The 22,500-nt window shown below is 41.6% G+C and overlaps 2 protein-coding genes and 1 long non-coding RNA gene across 3 annotated transcripts in view; 2 read left to right on the top strand and 1 right to left on the bottom strand.

Moving 5' to 3' along the window:
- The first annotated feature begins 4,279 nt into the window (after positions 1–4,279).
- ppiaa (peptidylprolyl isomerase Aa (cyclophilin A)) lies at positions 4,280–9,847 on the top strand. Its single transcript, XM_080433100.1, has 4 exons — positions 4,280–4,467; positions 7,694–7,813; positions 8,781–8,953; positions 9,453–9,847. Exons 1-4 carry the CDS (start codon positions 4,399–4,401, stop codon positions 9,583–9,585), a joined length of 495 nt encoding a protein of 164 aa, XP_080289226.1. The 5' UTR covers positions 4,280–4,398; the 3' UTR covers positions 9,586–9,847.
- Positions 9,848–11,974: 2,127 nt separating this feature from the next.
- The window catches only part of LOC308089548, a 204,518-nt gene continuing 193,992 nt past the window's right edge, over positions 11,975–22,500 (top strand). The window contains exon 1 of the long non-coding RNA XR_013933522.1: positions 11,975–12,069. This is a non-coding gene — a long non-coding RNA (uncharacterized lncRNA). The remainder of the gene's footprint in view (positions 12,070–22,500) is intronic.
- LOC308088803 (uncharacterized protein) lies at positions 12,663–18,598 on the bottom strand. Its single transcript, XM_080433386.1, has 4 exons — positions 18,222–18,598; positions 16,136–16,264; positions 15,869–16,010; positions 12,663–14,608 (listed from the first exon to the last, which is right to left on the bottom strand). The coding sequence occupies exons 1-4, from the start codon at positions 18,333–18,335 to the stop codon at positions 14,295–14,297; spliced, it is 699 nt and encodes a 232-aa protein (XP_080289512.1). The 5' UTR covers positions 18,336–18,598; the 3' UTR covers positions 12,663–14,294.

Genomic DNA, 22,500 nt, shown 5'->3' with positions numbered 1-22,500 from the left:
TTTTTTTTCCTGTTTTTTTTAATTATCTCTGAGACAAAAATCTATTTGATCCTTCATCGTCATTCCCTGTCAGAACGACAAACTACCTTTTTGCAGATGTCTGTGTGGGTCGGTTTTTGGATCGGTTGCCAGCAATAACAAAGCATGGGACAAGACACTCTTAAAACCCCTGGTCCTCGGGGACCTCTAGTACTGCTGGTCTTCTACTAAGTCTCCAACCAGGTGAATGCAAAATACTTCCTGGTAGGATGGAAAACCAGCAGGACTAGGACTGAGGGCAGGATTGAAGAACCCTACTAGACGAGATAAGACGGTTTTCGTTCTTTAAGCCCATTGGACCTAGGGAAACGTATTTATGACGGACCTCCTTGGCCGCACTCACACATAAGCGAGCGGCAACATGCCAGATACGTTGGGGGGGTGTGGGGGGGGGGGGGGGGGGGGGGAGAAGGGTGGACGCGGTCATTTCAATTAATTTCCTATGGAAGTCGCGTGGTTTTCAAGCGTCCGACACATAGATATAGAAACCTTGGTAGATACCTCATTGGCCTCTGCAGTTCATTGGAGTGTCTTTTCCGGGACTTGTCAGAATCTAGTTGTATAAAAATATCCCGTTATATATTTATACAACTAGATTCTGCCAAGTCCCGGAAAAGACGCGCTGTGATTGGCCAGTAGTCAGGAAGCTTGCCTTCTCCAAAATGGCGCCCGAGATGCAGACGCCTCAGAGCCGGAGGAGGCGTCTACCTTTATATGTCTATAGTCCAACATGCCGCAGGGGAGGGGGAAGGGGAGGAGGGGCGGGACACTTGAAAACCATGTGACTTCCATAGGAAATGAATTGAAATGGCCGCGTCCCCCTGTCTCCCCCAACGTATCCGGCACGTCCCTTGAGTTCTGTCCTTCTCCAAGTATGGTCCGTTGTCTTGGCATCTGGCCTCCAGGGCTTGGTGAGTGATGCTGGTTACAGGGCTTTCGGAGGGTGTGACCGACCGACCAACCGAGTTCCACCTCCGCCTTTCGGATCAGTCCTTCTCCAGGTGTCCACACATTGCTGACGCAGTCCCTCCAGCTCGATCAAGAATCCTCCTCCGGAAGCATTTATTGATAAATCATTGTCTGCCTTTGTCACTCTCCCCGTCTCAGAGCCGTACTACAGAAGCACAGGCCCTGACTGTCTTGTGAAACAGCCACAGCCCCAAACATTTACGCAATGGGATGGGAGTTTTTTAAAAGATGAATTTAGGATCAAATCCTGTTGGATAACAGACATGGGCAATGCTGCGTGTATCTAGCCTGGTAAACCATCCCGGTCGCAGATTTCACATTTCACATGGAATGTGAATTCCGTGACCAGGATGGTTTACTAGTCTAGCATGTATCAGCTGCAGCAGTCAGTGCTGGCCCTCATAACCCTGACCTTTTAGACACCTCAGAAACCACAGCCACTGTAAGTTATTAATGATCATCATCATCATCATCATCATCATCTTCATCCTGAAATTCTATGTTGTACATTGATTGCAGTCCAAACGGTTGTGATGTAATTTTCTCTGTGTCCCGCTGAACAGCTGGGGGCTTTTGAAAAATGTCCATTGTCAATCAGTATGATTCAGTAACAATGATAATAACCTTTTTAATTTAATAAACAGAAGATAAGACAGATGGCGAGAAGGAAAAGTTTGTTCTAGAACTGAGAAAAATTTACTTCACTTGAGTTTGTAATAAATATTTTATCATGTGTCTGTGGATCCCACCAACAGTAGATAAAGTGTTTTACAGGAAAACTGGTGTCTCACAAAGGAACAAACTTACTGGTAATCACATTGGTTTTAATTGATCACTTTGAATTTGATCCCAGTCTTTCAAACATGAAGTGTTAAGATACACTGCAAAATAATAAAGACATTTATAAAACAGCAAGCCTCACTGAGGGATGCTGTTGGGTACGTCAGCATACAGGATTTCAATGATTAATAATGTTTACGATGACTATGATGGTTATTTTTTGATTGATTAATGTATTAGTCAGAAATGTAAACAACACATGGTACAGTCAGACATTTATGCTAAAAGGATAACACAAAAATGTCCTGGGGACTTGTTTCTATTGTGTTCCTATGTTGTATTCAATTCATCAACAGCATAAACATAACACAATAATACACATCAACATATACTTTAGTATTGAATAACATATAGGTGTATAACCACTAAGATGGTTCTCATAAGAACATGTTTATGACTCGTTTGGTTTATAGAGGCCTACTTATTATAGCTATGAGATTTATAATCACTAACTTGTTTGTAAAATGTGAATGTATTATTGTGACGGGCTGTTCAGGAATTCATTCAAATCAGCACAAAGCAATGTGATAGAAAGGAATGTCACAACACCTGCTGAAGGCTTAATCAACCACACCCAAAACACACACACACACACACACACACACACACACACACACTCACACTCACACTCACACACGCTCTTGCTTGATCCAACTTGCCCTTGCTTTGCACCATATCAAAGCACCAACTTACAGTAGGCCTGTACAGTATATGGGCTACATTGGGCTTACTATATCATAATGGCAATACCAATCATAGTCTGACATAGACATAGATGGATGGGTTTACTGTCCTCAGAGAGAAGTTCTGTAAATATTCAAGTTAATACATAAACCATATTTAGGTTCATGCTTTTACAAAGTTAAAAGTAATGTATATTCAAAACAAGAAATACACCTGGCTGGTTATACATGTATTCATGGTTCGTGTGTGGATAAATATGAACTGAACATTCTGTACTTTTCTATCAAATAATTCTCTTTCGAGGGAAACTTTTCCTCTCTCTTCTCTTCTCACTGCGGACACATGGACCGCGCCCTGATTGCGGCGCGCGATGCGGAATTGCCTCATTTCCCGCCCGCGCGCGCTGTTTGGAAGACACAGCTGTCAATTAACCATGGCGCTCGCTGTTTTGGGCACGACTGAGCTCGGGTTCACCTCGCTTGGTGCGCCGAGCGGGCGGTGCCTGCCGTGGCACGGCGGTATGCTGTGTGTGCTGTTGAGTAAATTTAAGTACATTTACCCACTAGTACTGAGTACAAAGAATTGTACTGAGTCAGTAAAATGTTGAGATACTTTTACTTCTTGATTATTTCCATTTTCCGACACTTCTACACTCCAGTGCATCTCACAGAGGCAAATTAGTGTTTTTTACTTTATTATTTGACAGCTTTAGTTAAAGGTAGGGTAAGTGATTTTCTTTGGTTAAAATAAGTGTTAAATAGCTTTATATTCTGATAGCACTCATTGCTATAGAGTGTTTGTTCAGTAAAAGGAGTCTCCTTGTCTCTCCAGCTCTTTATAAAACAGAAAATGCATTTTCGTTTCAGTTTCATTTCAGATTTTATCCAATCAGGATAGAGAACTCAATCAGGATATAGATTAAACAAGTGAAATTGGAAGTGATGACACTAATAAATGAGCAGGCAAAATTGGAACTGGAACACTATAAAAAATGAAGCATAAAATGGGTACTTTCTCCTGATTGGCTGAGATTTTGACACCTACCGAAAAATGTATTTTCTGTTTATTAAAGAGCTGGAGAGACTGGGAGACTCCTGTTACTGAACAAACACTCTATAGCAATGATTACTATCAGAATATAGTGCTTTAACCTTTTAACAAAATACTTTTTGTTTTAACCAAAAATCACTTACCCTACCTTTAACTAGTTACTTTAAATTATTGGTATAAAAGAAACACACTTTAACGACTTTAGCCCTTTTTATACTCTTATTTCATCATTATAGCTGAGTTCAAAACCTATTTTCACAACAAATATATTTTTTGGTAGGCTTACTTTTACTTTGCTACTTGAAGTATATTTTGATACCAATCTTGTGTACTTTTATCTCAGGTAACATTTTTAATACAGGACTTTTTTATTATTATCTAAGAGCATTTTTATATTGTGATGGTACTTTTACTTGAGTAAAAAATAATTTGGATAGGCAACTTTAAATGTCCCGTGGTAGCCCCCGCCCGGCCCTACAACAACACCATGCGGGCACAGGACGAGGACGTGTCTCAAACCAAACCCACCCTCATAGGGGGCATGTCTGGCGTCAGGGGGGCGGGGCGGTCCGCTGCAGCGGCGGCCGTCGATTCGCCCGGGCCCCGCGTCAATCAGACGCCCCTGCGCTCTAGTGCGCTGCCATTCGCCCTGCCCTCGCTCGGACACCGCCCACCGGCGCGTTATATAAAATCGATCGACGCTCCTCCATCTTTTTCGGTTCCCTGTGGTCAAAGGTGTTTCGTCTCCTCGCCGGAAAACGCGTCCCAAAACCAACAAACCTCCATCCACACACACACACCACCAGACGAACAAACATGGCCCTACCCAGAGTGTTCTTCGACATCAGCGCCGGCAGCCAGCCCGTGGGCCGCATCATCATGGAGGTAAGAGCCAGCAGAGGAGCCTGGGTTAGGGTAGTGAATGGTGGTGGTGGAACCCGGCGTTCACACTGCCTGCCTGTAGCCGCCGGTTAGTTCGCCTTTTTTAAGCTAACCGTTAGAAGCTCCTTACACACCGGGGGCGATTTTTTTAATGCGAATACGTTTTTTTTAAAAAACCTTTATAAAGTCAATGCAAGCTTCCATGGAGCTAAAAAGCGTCTTTTAATTATTCGGAACGAGTCCGAATTTTGCGTATATTCGCATAATCGCCGGTGTGTAACCACCTTAGTTTTCCTGTTTAACATAAAACCGCTGCATTGCATGATTGAACCTCATCATTTGGTTCGGTGCTTTCTTTTTTTTTTATTATAACTTTGTACAGTTTTTTTTTACACCATAATGCGAGTCCATGACTCGTGTCGCCTTGTGTTTAACAGTTTTTTTCCGTTAGCTGTGATGCTAGCTGTCACGAGCCGCCTGTCGTGTCTCTTTGAAAGAAGGGACCAACCAACCAACCACGTGTGCGTCGCTCGTGTGTTGTCGCTTGCCAACAAGTGAAGGGAGCGACGCGTCGCCAACGTTTGTTCGCTTCCATTGTCCAGCTTGCATTACTGTGTTTTATACAAATTAATGGTTTTTTTTAATAACGGGTTAACTGGACTTTGGTTGTGAATGAATGGACTGAAGGGACGCGCATGAAGGCGCGTGCAGGCCGCGCTTTTGTTGCATTGTGTCTCGCGACGGCCTGCGTGAGGGGGAGGGGGGGCTCGAGCGCAACCGGCAGAGGAAAACTACTCGCTGAAATTACTTTCTAAATGTCATTTTAAAATGATTTAAAAAGCCCGTTTTTTCACGTCTTCCTTGTGCAAGCCATGACTGTCATTTAAGGTGTTAAGCAGTATGTTAGCGAACGTTGTGCCGGGTTGTGTTGTTACTCCTAACGGGAGGGGAGGAGAACCGATGGTCTGGAAGGTTCCATGAGGAGGAGGAAGGGTGGAGGTGGTGGGGGGTTTCACTTGACTTTTTCTGCAGAGAAGTGCAGATTGTGCTAATGCTAACGTGCTAAATTCGCACGCAACGTATCGTGAATTGACGGCAGTGCCCCTTCATTGCATAAGAGATGCGCCCTAGTACTAAACTGGCATAATGTCGGTTCCTTCCGCCTTGTCACTTGATTATACGTGTGGGCGCACCTTTCTTTAGTGTTTTGACGGGACATCGCATATCAATGAAAAATATACACATTGATGCAATGTAAATACAAAGATGCTAATTTACATCCGCAGGCCCCATTAAAAATAAATAAGCAGCCAAGAGTACATCATTACAGTACTTAACACAGGGAAAACGAAAGTATACTGTACATGAAATAAAACGTATACTTATACTACTTAAGCCACTAAAACTACTAAAGCCATAAACTGAGCTGACTGCCTGGTAGGGTTAGCGTGATGCCAGGGAGGTCCAGCCATTTTGTCGATACCCGGGCATGGGACTCACTGCGGTACTAAATGAATGTGAGGCTTTTTCTATTCTCACGTGTGACGTTGGTTAATTTATGGGACGTATTGGCTCAGCAAAAAAAATAAAAAACGCACACACATTCCTGGTGGTACAGCGTGTACGGACAACACACACATTAGGCCTAACCACCACCACCAGGAAATCAATCGCACTGCGGATGTAGGAGGTAATCAGAGCTGCGTGGCTTTTTTTATGAGTAGTGAATTCTAGAAGTGTCGTAGTAGCCCTTTTTTTTAAAGCCAGTGATTCTCAACCTTGTCAGGCCGCGACCCACCAAAAATCTAATTTGAACAGGGGACCCCCCCCACCCACCCTGACAAGCACTTAGAATTGTAGGATTTAGTTTAGGCATTACCTTTTTGGTTCCACAAATGCATATTTTTGCCTCCATCTTATATTATTTGGCCAATGTTTGACCAGTTCTTATAGTAGTTTAATCTCCTTCTTTTACAGTCTTGTTTTAGTTGTTTCATTTAGATAAGAAGTGTTTATTTGTCTCATTTAGAGAAGACAGACAGAGGTGGTGTTCATGTGAATGGTGCTCTCTGTGGTTGTAAACCTTTTCCTCCGTCTTATATTTTTAGCCAATGTTTGACCAGTTTTATAGTTTGTTTACTTTTGATGCAATGTTTTTTTCTTTCTTGGTATTAAAAAGTCCTTCAATTGTCACTTCACTGCCATCTGGGGCCCCCCAATCATGAGGACCCCCCTGATGGTCCTGACCCACAGGTTGAGAACCACTGCTCTAAGCCCTGGGTGTGTGTATCAGTCGGTTGTGGTTTCTCTCCTGGAGTCTCCCTATAGAATTTCATTACTTCATGTTTGTGTGGTGGCGTCACTGCAGTGCACACACAGCAGCACGCACACACATCCACCATTCAGTGTTGCATTTAAGCTCTGATCATATTGTATTTAATTTCTGCATGTAAAGCATTTCTGTAACACCCCCCCCCCCCCCCCCAACTACAATGTTAGTGAACTCATTCACTGAGACCCCCCCCCCCCCTTTAAATCATGCTATTCAGTAAACTACATTCAACCTGGCATCCCTATTTTTGGAGATGTCTTTACAGGCAAAAATGTCAAGCTTAGAATTTAGATCACAGCATTTCTGCCCATTAGTAAGTTTTTAACTTGTACATGAAAGAGTCATTGCAACAGCAAGGCCATATGTCAAATTGCACAATTGGGGCACTTCTTTTTCCTCCAGTGTATTACACAAATTAGTTTAAGGCAACATTTAAAAACTTGAGTCGAAACTGACCGTATGCAACTATGCATTACTGACCGTATGCATTACTGCAATGTTCATTCATCTTGGCCAGCAATAGGCCTGGTACAGGGGGGGTGGTGATGGAATATTAAGTAATGTCCCCTCTCAGAGCAAAGTGCAGTGCAACCAGTAACTAATGTTGGCTCAGAGCCATCGAGGGAATGACAGCCAAATGCTGAACTAGAGTTCACACTGAAGTTCACTATGTGGGGAATTAACTGTCTCAAGACTGGTAATGAGTTAGATGCTGTAAATTCTTGAAGGAATTGTCTTCAGTGCCATAAGTAAAGTTGAATCGCAGCCTTACTAAAACTGTGAATCAGGTTTATCTTGTGTATTTTTAACCTAACCAAGTGAATTTGGCGGCATTCATCTTATGCGTCAACAAAAGCGTCTCTTTTTAAAATTGGATGTGTTATATTATTTTTGCAGCTGCGCTCCGATGTGGTTCCCAGGACAGCTGACAACTTCCGTGCACTGTGCACCGGGGAGAAGGGCTTCGGCTACAAGGGCTCGATCTTCCACCGTGTCATCCCCCAGTTCATGTGCCAGGTGAGATGAAACTATGTTCTCTTGGTGTCATTTGACGTGGTACAGGCGTGTGATTTGTACGGGTGTGTGTGAATCAGTGTTTGGTTCTTAACTGGAAACATTCCAGCATAATGCATCTAAATTGTCTGTCCCAGTCTTAAAGCCCAGCCTCCAGTATATTTCTTAGTATTTTACAGCGTTTTGTTTTCCATTGCCAACCCATTGTGCTTTATATAAATTCCAGAGGCACCAGACGATTTTTGCAAAAACGAAGCACGTTTTGAGAGTATAAAATGTTTTCTTTTACGGCTATTTGATTAAAGTGACAACTTGTTGCGATAGTGTTAAGGTGATGTCAAATAGGGGTGTAACGATTTCCCCAAACTGACTGTGGACCGTGGGTTCTGGGTAAAGTGTGTGTGTGTGTATATCAAGAACACTATGAAGATGCTATAACATAAATTAAGTACATGGACAGTGGGCTTTCTTGGCAAGATTGCTAATGTAGTTCACATGTAAAGGCCAGACCGCACCAATGCAACTCCTTGCAACATGCAACCATTATCCCCAATGGCAGTTGCAAGGAGTTACCTTGGTGTGGTCTGGCCTTAATATTACAAATGGCATTCTAACAACCACGGTAGACATAACTTGGTTGCTTTAACATTGATTCCATATTAAAGGCATTTTGGCTCGTTGAGAGTTAAGACCGTTTGTAAACGGCCTCAGAGCTAATTGAGGTCTGCTGTTTCACCTACCAAGTTTGGTCCTGCCTACATTCAGGGTATCTGTGGATCCTTAAAAGTCTAATGTCAAATAACAACCTGTATGCGACTACTGGGAAGGCTTGATAAATATAATGCTCTGCTCCAGGAGACCCTAGCAGTCTGCAGGTCATTGCATATCTAGCCGCAATGTCAAATGTAATGTTTGAAATGGTGTGTGTGTATATAGAGCACCTGTTAATCTGTCCTGTGTATCCCTGCAGGGTGGCGACTTCACCCACCACAATGGAACCGGAGGCAAGTCCATCTACGGGAGCAAGTTTGCTGACGAGAACTTCAATCTGGTTCACACTGGCCCTGGCATCCTGTCCATGGCCAACGCTGGACCAAACACCAACGGATCACAGTTCTTCATCTGTACCGAAAAGACCTCCTGGTGAGTCTAATGTCAAATGACAACCTGTATGGAACTACTGGAGAATCTGTCATTTTAGCGTTGGCTATTAAAAAAATTGTAGATGTACATGCTCACAGCGCGTCACTTGGTGCAGCGCTGTGGGCTTGTACATCTGCTATTTATGAAAATGTATTTCAAAATGTTAGAATTTGATCTCAAATCCTCTCTTCAGGGGGTCCCTGGCTCAAATCATTTTCAGTTGGGGGGGGGTCTGCGGCCAAATGCATATCATTTTGGCCTGAAAAAGTTTGACAACTACTGATTTAAAGACTTTTGTACAACCGGCCTCAGGTCTTAATGGGTTAAGCCCTTTATACTTTAAGACAAATGGGGATATTTGTCAGTGTACAAGCTCAAAACGTGATGCATTGTGAGCTTTTAGATCTGCTACATTTCCCTTTTTTTTCATCTATGATATGCCTAAAATAAATGGACCCCAGAAAGTGGTTAATGTAGGTGTGCCCGTTTCGTCCTCCAGGTTGGATGGGAAGCACGTGGTGTTCGGTCAGGTGGTGGAGGGGCTCGATGTGGTGAGGAAGGTCGAGACCTACGGCTCCCAGAGCGGGAAGACAAAGGAAAAGATCACGGTCACCGACTGCGGACAGCTCTGAACACGCCCACTTCACCTCGAATCCTGCTAACTCCACCCACCCTACCCTCACTAGCCCCTCCTGCCTTCATTCAACATTCCTGTTCCTGTCTGTTGATTGACCACCCCACCCCCACCTCCATGTTGCTGCATTTGTGACTTTGCCTTATAAGTTTCTTTTGCATTACTTTTTGTTTTTCAAAAAGTCCCGACGGTTTTTTGTTAAGTCAAATAATTAATGATAAAAATAAAAATTAAGGGAATTTGATTCCTTGAAGACTGAATCATGTGTTTGTCATCTTGTCCTCCATAGTTTACTTGTAGACTTGGATGATGTTCTAAATAGACATTTTGGTGGCGATTTAATATAGAATTTAGTTGGTCTAGCTGACTTAATTCATACACCATGGCACAACTGTAAGCCACTGACTTATTTTGGCTAGCGACACATCAAACTACATTATATAAACTGGTTATTGGTCTGAATGGCATTAATGGTACCACTTCTAAAATGCTGTTTATAAAGTAACGAGTTTAGTGTTCATGCCCAACGGTACTGTAGTATGCAGGAAAGGCTCACTATGTTAAGCCTATAATCTGTGAACAGGAATGCTACACACACTAAAGTCCTTGTAGTGGTGCAAGTAACTCATTAATGTACTTTTACTTGAGTAAAATATAGTTATTTTGACTTCACCCCGCTACATCTCAGAGGCAAATGTTGTACTTTTACACCCATTAGAAAATGTTTAGTTATAGATTATTACAAAACATAAATTGGCCACATCCAGCCCTATATATGCTGGCTATTTTCAAATGTTAGATCTATAAACTGAGCATGTAGATCTGCTATTTTCAAAATTTTTATTCAGAATGATGCTTGTCCAACGGGATATGTTGCATTTGGTACTTTATATTTTGATGCGATTATTTTTACTCAAATACATTTTTATTACCGGACTTACTTTAAACAGTATTTCCACATGGTGATACTTTAGTAAGTAAAAAAAATGTGTACTTCCACCACCACTGTTGGCCCATGGCAGAAGAACCCAAATGACGTCTTCGAGAGACATAAAGGTGACCACACACTGGTAGCTAAAGTGCCTATATTTTACTTTGGACACAGGAATGAAAACGAACCATTCGGCAGCTCTTCCTCCTTCAGGGTATACAGATTACAAGTCACGCCTTAATATGGTGCCTAAGAAGTCATTTGTTAATTCAACCAATCCACTACATGGGTTTTAATAACTCATCCCTATGAGAGCAATCAGGAACAGATGCTCCGTCTCATAATCTGCTATTAGCCTATAATCCTATTTATATAATCTGTCGCATGAGTAGCCAGTCTAGCCACTAACCCAGCAGTATTCGGTGTTTAACCTGCAGTGTTTTCATGGTAACCAAATAACTTAGTTCATACAGAAGACAACAGTTTGTGTTGTGAGCTTGAGTCTGCAGGTGAATAGGCCTACAATTAATATATTGGTAGGTAGACTCCACTCACTGAAAAGGGTGTTGTAGATGTATCAGCATTTCCCCACAAATGTTAATGACACACAAGCAGTATTAAAGGGCTAGAACACTTTAGTAAAGGTTTGGGTTGTGTAGTTGCCACTCCAAAGGTGGGCAAGAAATAAATGATTGCTCCATTGATTAGAAATTGATCCTCCAAAATGTGCCCCTCATTGATTTACAATGTACGGTGAAACAGTTCACAAGTCACTCTTTCAGCCCATAAACAAAGCAAATTCAGACAATATACTGTACTAGAACATCACTACTTTTTTTGGTAATATGGTAACCACTCAAATCTGTATTTTGGGCATGTCATAGGTGAATATTTCAAATATGGCAGATCTACAAGCTCACAATGCGTTGTGATGTGATGCGTTTCAAATGAAGAATAAAATAGAGGCTGAAGTGGTGTAATGCCATGGAAAACCTTCCAGCTAGTCACAGGAAGTGGGGAAGCGCTGGTGTAGTTTTCCCAGCAGAGGGCGCCAGACTCAAGCTTATAACTACAAAGGTCGTCTGTATGATGGAGAATGGTACAGTGGTGGAAAAGTATAAGTATCAATACCGCTCTATTGCAAGATAAAGTCCAGTAATCAAAATTTACTTGAGTAAAAGTACAAAAGTAATGGCATCAAAATATACTTTAAGTACAAAAAGTAAATACTCATTATGCAGAATGTCTTGTTTCACGAGGTATATGTATAATATGTAGTAAAATCCTTTGAAAATAGCAGATCTACAAGCTCACAACGCGTCACATCGTGACCCTTTGTGACCCGTTGTTTGAATAGGGCTGAAGAGGTTAATGTGTGTTTTGTAATAATTCAAATCTACAAAGTAACTTGTAACTCAAGTTTTCAAGTAATTGTTGTGGAGTAAAAGTACAATAGTTGCCTCTGAGATTAAGTGGAGTAGAAGTAAAAGTATTGAAAATTGGAAATACTCCAGTTAAGTAAAAATACCTCAAAATTGTACTTAAGTAATAGTACTTGAGTAAATGTACTTAGTTACTTTCCACGACTGAATGGTACTAACGTCAACCTGATTACATTTCCTGTGGTTAAGAAGAGACACTCCATACTTTATTACTCTGCTGATGAGAACTGTTGACTGGTGTCTTCAGTAAATAATACATTTGTGTTCATGTTACCTGGTCTGCTGATGTCATTTTCACTCTGCAGGCTACCAGTGTTGACAGGTTTTTGAGAGAAATAAATAAGCAACCAGTTCTAGGAAAACAAGGCCAAAAGAAGCAACTAAAAAGTGGAATATTTGGAATGTTTTTAAAATTCTAAGTAACACAAATCTGTTTACAGGCCTCCCCCTGACACAAAACCCTTTCAGATGGGGGTTAGGGAGGGACAAATACATGAACTTGGGGGTCCATGACATGAAAATATTAGACAACCACTGGTTTTAAATAGTTAAGCAACTACACTTTAGAAACAAGCCCCAAAAAAACGCAACCCACAACTACCAATATTTACAAGCACCTTTACAGAAAAAGAAGCCCTAAGTCACTTTGGACATGGCAACACTGGATACCACACAATTTGTGTAATGGATGCTGTTTAATTGCATTATTACAATGTACAGTTATTAAACAAGTTACAAAGAGTAGAGAGAAAAATACAGGATCTACATAAATATACACAATATGTACAGAGAGGGTTATTGTAGACAAATAAAAACTTAAAATATGTCATGGCTTTATTTTTCATTGGCTCAAAAGCTTTTTTAGCAGTTAATGCTTGTTTCCCTCTTAAGTGATATAACATTACAATCTCTCATTAGTCCTCGAACAATGGCAGCGGGCCACAGCTATACTTACAATAAATTAGGCTTTAATCTGTGGTGGAATTTTGACTTGTATATGAGTTCAACGACGATGCTACACAGATTAAATGTACATTTCATATTCGATTAACAATAGACAGTTTATTTAAATAGTTTGAACTTATCTAAAAAAATTTAATTAATGGAGTTAGCATAGCACACGTGTCACAGTTATAGGAGGCTAGTTTGGTACACAAGTTGTATAACAGTAGCACCTGGCATGTACACAGTAACACCACCTTGTATGTACATCACAGTAAAACTTGGTTAAAAATAATCCATTTAAAATGTCAAATATGTGTTACAGAGTAATTTATTCATGTTACAGGAACTCACACCCATAACAGCTTACTTACTCAGCTGAAGACTAGTTATACTTTAATATCACGGTACTATCACCTGGTATATGGTCACAGTAACACGTGCGTTCATCACGGCAAAGCTCAAGTCTAGATCAGATGACAGATTGTTTAAAGTTACAGTTAAAGCTCGACTATGTAAGATTTCTGGTCTGTGTGTACAAACACACTCCTCCCTCCCCCTCTGACAGACATCAAAGTGGTGGCTGTCTTTGATGCATGAATTGATTAGAGAGAGCACTAATGAGCACACAACTAATTTGACCCTTTTATGGCCCAATCAATCAACTCAGTACAAAACCCCTTTGAAGTTCAAAGGGATCAATTAAGAGACGGAGGCGTCCCTGCACAGAGATGTCAACATAAATGATGGAACAAAACCAAAAATACAGCCAGAGGGGATGCGTCTTCCCGCAGTGAAACATGCCAGCACAATAGTACAACAGTGGCCGATAGAGGGAAATTATGGCTTAAATAGTTTTTCTATAAATAAAATAGGCTAAAAGTTACACAGTTTACCTTACCAACTGAACCACCACCTGTTTTACTCAACGTCCGTTTCTCATGCCACGTGAGACATTTACGCGTCTCTCTCTGGAGGATAAACAGCATCAGTTTATAAAAACCAGTACCCCCCAGGTCAGTCCACACAGTCACATGTAGTGATGGGTCGTTCATGATCGATTCGTTCAAAATAACGAGTTCATTGCCGTGAACGCGAACGAGCTTGTTCACTTCCTGAAACTGTTATGTTCACACTATCGTTCATGCCCCCATCCCCTCCCCCCACGTAAACAGGACGGGAGGGCGGGCTGTACGCGTGTCGTAATAATAACACTCCCGCGATAGTGTTTTTCACTAGAAAATAGCGCTACTAAACGAGAACATGAATCAATTGAACGAATCATTGCCGTGAACGTGAACGAAATCGTTCGTTCACTGAAATTAAGTTTTTTTTTCCCCACCACTAGTCTCACATGACCAGTCCATCTCTTGCCCTGTCCATCACATCCCATCAGCACTGTCCTCCCCTCTCCCCCTCCGTCCTCCTCTTCTTCCCAGAATGCCGGGTTTTCCTTTGCCGCTGCCTGGGCGTGCACACCCCTTGGCCCTTGGCCTTGCCGAGCTCCGCCCGGCTGGTGGAGCTGCAGGTGAGTCCCTGTGCGCAGTCGCAGCGCTCCAGGTTGCGTCTGAGTTTGGACCGGCCTCGGAGCAGACAGGCGTCTCCCTCCGTCGGGATCTTCTGGCAGCGTTTGCCGGTCAGGTAGCGAACGCAGCACAGGCCGACGTCGCAGTCGCCCGAACGCACACAGCTGGCCATCTCTTGAGCTGCACGGCACACAGACATACATCATCAGTGTTACTGGATATACAGTAGATAGTGTGGAAGACATTTTTGAGGCCTTTGGGGAGTCCTAGACCACTGTTTCCCAAACAGTGGGTCGGGACCCATGCTTGGGTCGCGGACCAATTTTTATGGGTCGCGAGTAAATATCCCCCTTTTTTCGCTTCCTACATATTTTTTTTAATATATAGCCTATAGATGGGTTTCCCGTTTGTAAACATGAGAGGATGATGCGCGCGCAGTGGAGGGAAGAGCCTGTAGAGGGCGCTATTACCCGCAGCAGCTCTGGCCATTGTACATTGATAAAATAAATGGTCTTCACCGGGTTTAATGAAAGTAGATTAAATGATGCAGTTTGTAATATCTTCTTTACTCAATAAAAATGATTTGTCAGAAGTTGGATCTGTCTGTATATAATAGCAGCATTATGCCTATTATGCCTATAATAGCAGCATTATGCCTATCTAAATCCCGAAAATAACAATAGAGTGAATGGCACTTCCGGGTCGTTCTACCTCCCGCATGCGCAGATTGCACACTCTGCTCTGTGATGACGTCGCGCGGAAACCCATCTATATTACAAAAATTATTACAAAATATTTTTAAATAAAAAAAACAAACACTTTTCATCAATTAAAAACAATTTTAAAAAAATTCAAAAGTATTTCATTAATAAAATTTAGAAATCTAATAATTGCCATAAATACATAAAAAAATGTTTAAGAAGTAGTGAAAAAAGCAGCTCTACAAGCTCACAACGTGGCGTGAAGCGACTCGTTAAGAGCTTGTAGATCTGCTATGTTTGGTTCCCGGGCAAACATCTAATTTCTCTTTTGGGTCTTGAGCTGAACTACTGTCCTCGACCACCAAGTACCGATGTTTTGACCGACATTTTGTCAAAATGCAATATAAATTCTGATCGATTTGAAAAAACATGCATTTGATTTAAGTTTTTCAAAAGTAGAAAATTCAAAAATAGCCGCTCAACAAGCTCACAACGCATCACTTGCAACGTGTTGTGAACTTGTAGCAGATCTACAAGCTCACAAAATAGGGACACCAGATTGAAAGTGGGTAAAATCAACACACATCGGCTGCACAATTTCAGATACCTATATCATTAAAAAAAAGTAATATATCTGGCTCTAAAGAAAATAACTCAACTCAATAATAGGGTTGGTTACCAGTAGTTATCAGTATATCTATCAGTTGGTAAACGATCCTGTCTTGTTTGGTTTACCCACCTTTTGTCCTGTTGCCCTCGGCAACATCCTCTGTCAGCCTGTCTCTCTCTCCATCCGTCTGTCTGTCTCTGTGTCGCTGTCTGTCTGTGTGTCTGTCCTGTGACGACCCTCTTCTTTGGGCCCGGTTACTGCATCCATCCCTCTGATAGATAAATACCATAGAGACAATAGATAAATCCACTGATAATAGATAGATAGATAGATAGATAGATAGATAGATAGATAGATAGATAGATAGATAGATATGTATGTATCTATCATACTGACCACGTTGCTACAGTCAGGTGTGCTGCAGGCCACTGAACGTCTGTTAGAGTTTTCTTCAGTCCTGCGCCGTGCGTTCACAGAGCCACGCACCACGCCCCCGTCCGATACTGCCTCGCCGTGGGAGGGAGTCTGTTGACCGAAACATGACGTTAATATCTGTTTAAAGTTTACATTAGAGATCATGTCCACACGTACATGGGTATTTTTTTTAAAAACATCGCTTTTTATGTTCGTCCACACGCCACATGTTCTCTGAAAACGACCATTTTTGAGAACTCTGGCCACAGTGAAGATTTTTTGATTGACTCACACTTTTGATTTGAAGATTTGGAAAAATATGAAGGATCGTCAGCGTACAAACAATAAGCTTTGAGTTTTTGTATGTATAGCCCCATCCCAATATAGAGTGTATATATTGTACACAATATATTACATGCATATCTACATACAGGTACTTAGAGGAAAAATAGGAGCGTTGTTGTTGTTGTTGTTGCCGTTTTTGCCACTGTACATTTGCAAATTTGTCTGTATTTAGCCATCCTAACTATTAGGAGCAGTGGGGGAAGTTAGTGGTTAAGTCTTGCTCAGGGACACTTTTTCTAGATTTATCGTTTAATAGATAGAGATAGAAAACAATGATCGAACAGCGTACAGTAGCATAAACAAAATGCCAGAAAACAGAGAAAGAAGTACATTTTAGGACACTCTTCTAGTGAGATAAAATAATGATGCCTGATCAGCGAAAAGCTTCTGTAACTTATGGAAGAAGTAGGATAATGAAGGGTTGCTATCTTACATTACATTTTGTAAAGTGAACCCTTGAGTGTGTATCTTATTTTCTCAAGCTTTAGGTAACTGATGTACTACCATGACAACTGAGTTTCCCCTGTGGGATTAACAAAGGTCTATCTATCTATTCTAGAACATCACAGCCTCAATCCAGGAAGATGCTAGTGAGAGCATGGTGTACAGCAGTAGTTCTCCAATGTTTCTGTGTCAAGGACACCCAAATTGATATATTTGACCGCGGACATCCCACCTGAAAATGTGTTGTGCCAGGGACCTCCAGAAGCAAAGATTTTAGTTAAAATTGTTCGCTTTAAAATATATGTATTCAAAGATTCGCACACATTTTCAAGATTTTTCAAAAATAGCACATCTACAAGCTACAAACTTGTATACCTGCTATTTTTGAATAGCCAAAGTATAATATATGGTCAAAGTGGTTAAAATGATTGTAACGCTATATTAACAAATTTTTCTGGGGACCCTCTGGTACCCCTCTGGATTTAGGGAACAACCCACAAAATAGAGTCAAGTTCATGTTCCGCACAAAACCTTTTAAAACGCCCCCAAAATGTTCACCACAAAACCACACATCAGTTATTAGAATAAATAGGCTACAGCCTAATGGATAAAATAATACCAAAATGTAACCTGCTATCACAGAGAGAGAGAGAGAGAGAGAGAGAGAGAGAGAGAGAGAGAGAGAGAGAGAGAGAGAGAGAGAGAGTGAGTTCAGGTTAGAGATAACGTTTATAGGCCTAGTACAATGATTCTATTCAGAATCATATCCATCCCTTCCAATAGGATGTAGTGCATGACCCTGAAAACGTTCATTACTTGAACAGTTTGGCAGCAACAGAACCTCATCAGAGAGAGTTATATAAAAGCCAATATCTTTAGCCTCATAGCATAATTGCCTAAGTCATATTTTTGAGGTTTTCAGAAAAGAAAAAATCACTATCTGCCTAAGTCATCTATTCTAGTTGACTTATAGGCAATCATGAGAATTGTTTTGTTTGTTGCCTAAGTCATGTTCATCATCTGCCTTTAACACTGCTGATTCCCCCTTGCCTCATTGCCTATGTCCTCAGCCTATTAGAATGCTTGTTACATTAAAAAATAAAGTGATTTTGGAATGTAACAAGCATTCTGATAGGCTGAGCACAATAAAGCAGCAGTGTTTAAAATTTAATTTTGACCAAAACAATTACTTAAGCTATTATGCTATGAGGCTAACAATATTTTCCCTGTAGAAATCCATCTCAGATCAAAGTTGGAGAGGTAGGCTGTCTGGACTCACCTGTTGCTGCGGTCCCTCCACATCAACTTCCTTGGAGGAGCGGATGACATTGGACTCCAGACAGGTGATCACACATAGAGAGCAGGCGAGGAGAACTACAGGGGTCCACATCATTAATGATCAATCTCAAACTGTAAAAGTGATCAGATGTAGACTAATACCGTTGCGTTCCTTTCCTTAGCGTTTAATAAGTACTTCCAGAATCAACACCTGTTTAATATTGTGTCATTCTTGGAACAAAAAAAATAAAACAAAAAAACTGTTGAGCTATTCTTGTATTTCTTGAATTTACATAACAGCTATGTCCGATAAGATAGGCTCCAATGATAAGATTTTATAAATCCCTATTCATCTATTGTGTTTAAATAATAGGTCTATTTGCATCACTGAGTGTGTGAGAGAGTTACTAGAGGTTTGAGCTCTGGGTCCTCCTCTTATATCTTGCTGCGAGCCTCGCCCACCCACCCAGCCGAGGAGCCTCCCTTAAACCCTCATCATCTAATCTTCATCCACCCGCTGCAACTCGCGCTTTGAAACGTGTGTTTAGAAGGTAAAGAACGGATGTTTTACTGTTGATCAAAGCACCCCACAGAGGAGAGAGAGGGAGTGAGGGGAGAGAGACAGAGACGGAGGGACAGACTACTTTGAAACCTATTTATTTCTTTGATAAATAGGAAACAGGTTCTTTCAACCCTAAACCGCATCAATGAGACCTTGGAGGAGCAGCACCGCGGCTTCCTTCCCCGAGGCTCCGGAAGCGTGCGTGCGCGTGCGTCGTGTGTGTGTGTCGCGCGCGTGCGCGCGTGTCTTTAGAAGTCAGTCAGGTATGGAGGAGTCTGCTGTTTGATATGAAAAACCACTAATGATTGTCACTCATCCAAAGTAGGAACCGCTATTAAAGTTTTAAAGCCCCTTTAAGATGCAAGTCATGTCAGATTAGACAGACAGCCAGTCAAACAGACATCTAACAAGACGTGTCAGACAGACAGACAGACAGACAGACAGACAGACAGACAGACAGGGTCTGTCTGTCTGTCTGTCTGTCTGTCTGTCTGTCTGTCTGTCTGTCTGACTGACTGTTTACCAGTTGGTAAACAGTTACACTGTTTAGTTACACTGTTTAGTTAACTGGTAAACAGTCAGCATGGTTGGGAAGTAACTGATTACATGTGTGTAGGCCAAGTTAGAAGTTATACAATGAAATAATTACAATTCAAAATATAGCCGCAAGCAGGGGTGGTCTTAGTGAACCAGGCCAGCAAACAAATGGACCATTCGCTCAGCTCTGCCCTCCTCCACTCTACCCCCCATACTCGGACAACACAGCACTTGTTTGACAGCTTGCTCATTGATAGAATGTTTAAAAAATCAAATCAAATCAAACTTTATTTATAAAGCACATTTACAGCAATCAAAATTGACCAAAGTGCTGTACAGGGTTAGACAAAAAACATCAACAGGAAAGTATGCAAGTGTAACAACAACAAAGTCACACATCACATACAACAAGCAGATCAAGACATAAACTTAAGTGTGATTAAAAGCTAAAGAATAAAAGTGTGTTTTAAGAAGGGATTTAAAAGCCTCAATAGAATTAGCACTTCTAATATAGAAGGGCAGCTGGCTGTTCCAAAGCCTAGGAGCGGCAGCAGCAAAGGCGCAGTGTATCTATTCTGGAATTGACAGGGAGCCAGTGCCGAGCAGCTAAAACTGGGGTTATGTGCTCTCGCTTTTTTGTGCCAGTGAGGAGGCGGGCAGCCGCGTTTTGCACCAGCTGCAGGCGCCTGAGTGAGGACTGGTCAATACCGGAGAATAGGGAGTTGCAATAATCCAGTCTGGAAGATATAAAAGCATGGATTGCCATCTCCAGCTGTTTAGGTGGGAGATTTAACCTTGGCTAACAGTCGCAATTGAAAGAAACTGCTTTTAACAACGGAGCTTATATGTTTGTTGAAGGTGAAGGTACTGTCAAAGGTGACGCCAAGGGTTTTGACGGAGGAACAGATGTTTGAGCTGAGGGAACCCAGGGTATTATTGGTGGATGTAGCAGTGTCATGGCCAAAAAACATAACTTCTATTTTATTTTCGTTGAGGTTTAAGAACAGTCCTGTAGGCGTTGAAGTGAGTTATGGGCATTGGTAGTGAGGGGTAGGTAGATTTGGACATCGTCAGCCTAGCAATGGAAATAAATATTGTATTCGGTGAAAATTGACCCTAGTGGCAACATGTATAAAAGAAACAGAATGGGGCCACGGATAGAGCCTTGGGGTACCCCAGATGTAAGGGGGGGCGAGGGAGATGAAAAATCACCTAGTTGGACAGAAAAACCGCCAGGGCAGTGCCAGAGATACCTACACAATGTTCTAGTCGTGATAATAAAATGTCATCTACAGTGTCAAATGCAGATGAAAGATCCTGGAGGACCGGGACTGAGGAGCTACCAGAATCAGCAGTTAAAAGCAAATCATTACAAACTCTCAAGAGAGCAGATTCAGTACTGTGGTCAGGTTTGAAGCCAGACTGAAACTTTTCGTGTAGGCCGTTTGTGAGTAGGAATGACTGTAGCTGGGTGTAAATAAATAACTTTCTCCAAGACTTTGGAGAGAAATGGAACGTGAAAGATGGGCCTTAAATTAGAAAAGTCATCAAGGTTTCTCTTTTTTAGGATGGGATGGACAACCGCATGTTTCAAGGAGGCAGGGACACAACCAGAGAAGAGGGAGGAATTAATTATCAATAGCACACTTTGGCCAACAGCATCAAAGACCTCCTTAAAAAGCAGAGATGGAATTCTGTCAGTTAAACAGTTTGTAGGCCTCAGGTGCAGTGTGGATAGAGACACCGGCTCAACATGTATGAGAGTGGCAGTGAATAGGCACAGGGGAATGGGAGGGTCTAGGGCAGTGAGAGAATGCACAAGTTTCATAGTTGTTAAGAGTTGTTAAGTTGTTTTAGTTTTTGATTTTGAATTTTATGTTACAGCCCTACTGAAAACAGGTTATGAAAATAACATTTTCATTTTGCCATATTCACTTCACAACAATCAGTGTTACAAATGTATTGCTCTCCCGAGTCTGTAAAAGTACCTATATGCTGTATCTCAAGAACCGTAATAGATACAGACATGTACTTGGTATCCGCAATGCCCAAATTTATATTCACCTTTAATACATTTATGGTGCTTAAAATCAATACATTTCGAGTTATAAAGGAAAAACCTAACTTTTGGACGGACATCTTGGATTTGTGGGCCGCCATTTTGGAATTTTGCGTGGCCAGCGGTATTTTTGAAAAGAGTGGGGTTTGAAGAGTAAATGTACCAAATTTCATGCTTGCATCACAAAGTGAACGATTCTTGCTATATTCTGCAGTTAGCCGCTCCACTAGTACAATGTAAGTGTAAGACAGGCCACGATTACACAGGTGTTGTCAATGATGTTTACTCAGGTGTTTTAATTTACAGTTAATTTGCACAACCAGTCCCTTAACAGGCTGAAGGGCCTTATTGGACACATTAGTTATTGAAGCCTGCCCACGGCAATCATAATTTATTGTTTTCAGGTTGATGGACCCCAGTGTGTCATTTTAGTGTACCTACAGTAAAGACCACTGTGCAAGTGTGTGTCATTCCTGATAAGTAAATACTTTATGTTGTGTGTTTTGTGCTTCTGTTCTTTAGTAATTCTGTTTTGTGTCATTGTTTATGTGTTAATTTGTTAGTTTTGTACAGCGTTGCTTTTTATGATTGTGAACAGGTGTGTTTGTTTTGTATTTCAGACCATACTGTCACTAAGAGTCAGTTAAGTCGAAGTCAAGTACAGTACAGTAGTCAACTGTACCATGGTGGTTGTTCTGACCGGCAATCGGGGGCGAGTGCCAAATATCACCCACCTACAGTCCTTTCATAACTCTCAGCTACAGTAAGTCAATGAGGAGGAGCATATTTTGTCAATGCAGCAATTATTTCTTATTTATTTCCCACCTTTGGAGTTAGGTGTGTCCTAGCCCTTTAAAGTAGTGTATGGTAGGTTCTGGCACACAGGGGGGTAATCCAAATTTAGCTTTGCTTTGGGGCCTCATAATTGCTTGTACATCGGCTTTTTTCACTATACGAATACAGGTGTGACTAAAGATTTTGACATGCCTCGGGCACCAAAAGGTTTTCAAGCCAGTGCTTTGTTTAGGCCACTTTCCTTTTGCCTCTTCAAAGGGTCATAGGTCAGGGAAAAGACTTCAGGGTGGGTAAAGCGACACCGTTGTGCGATGGTATTATAAATTA

This window comes from Gymnoscopelus braueri (assembly GCF_963280865.1).
Source record: "Gymnoscopelus braueri genome assembly, chromosome: 7".
NCBI classification, from domain to species: Eukaryota; Metazoa; Chordata; class Actinopteri; order Myctophiformes; family Myctophidae; genus Gymnoscopelus; species Gymnoscopelus braueri.
This window is presented reverse-complemented; position numbering and strand designations above follow the sequence as displayed.

Excerpts from the sequence above, each read along its gene's own strand:
- ppiaa (XM_080433100.1), top strand. The coding sequence starts at position 4,399 with ATGGCCCTACCCAGAGTGTTCTTCGACATCAGCGCCGGCAGCCAGCCC. Across the intron at positions 7,814-8,780 it reads TCCCCCAGTTCATGTGCCAG|GGTGGCGACTTCACCCACCA; the intron begins GTGAGATGAAAC and ends GTATCCCTGCAG. Across the intron at positions 8,954-9,452 it reads TGTACCGAAAAGACCTCCTG|GTTGGATGGGAAGCACGTGG; the intron begins GTGAGTCTAATG and ends TTCGTCCTCCAG.
- LOC308088803 (XM_080433386.1), bottom strand. The coding sequence starts at position 18,335 with ATGATGTGGACCCCTGTAGTTCTCCTCGCCTGCTCTCTATGTGTGATC. Across the intron at positions 16,265-18,221 it reads TGGAGGGACCGCAGCAACAG|ACTCCCTCCCACGGCGAGGC; the intron begins GTGAGTCCAGAC and ends TTCGGTCAACAG. Across the intron at positions 14,609-15,868 it reads CGAGGGCAACAGGACAAAAG|CTCAAGAGATGGCCAGCTGT; the intron begins GTGGGTAAACCA and ends TGTGCCGTGCAG.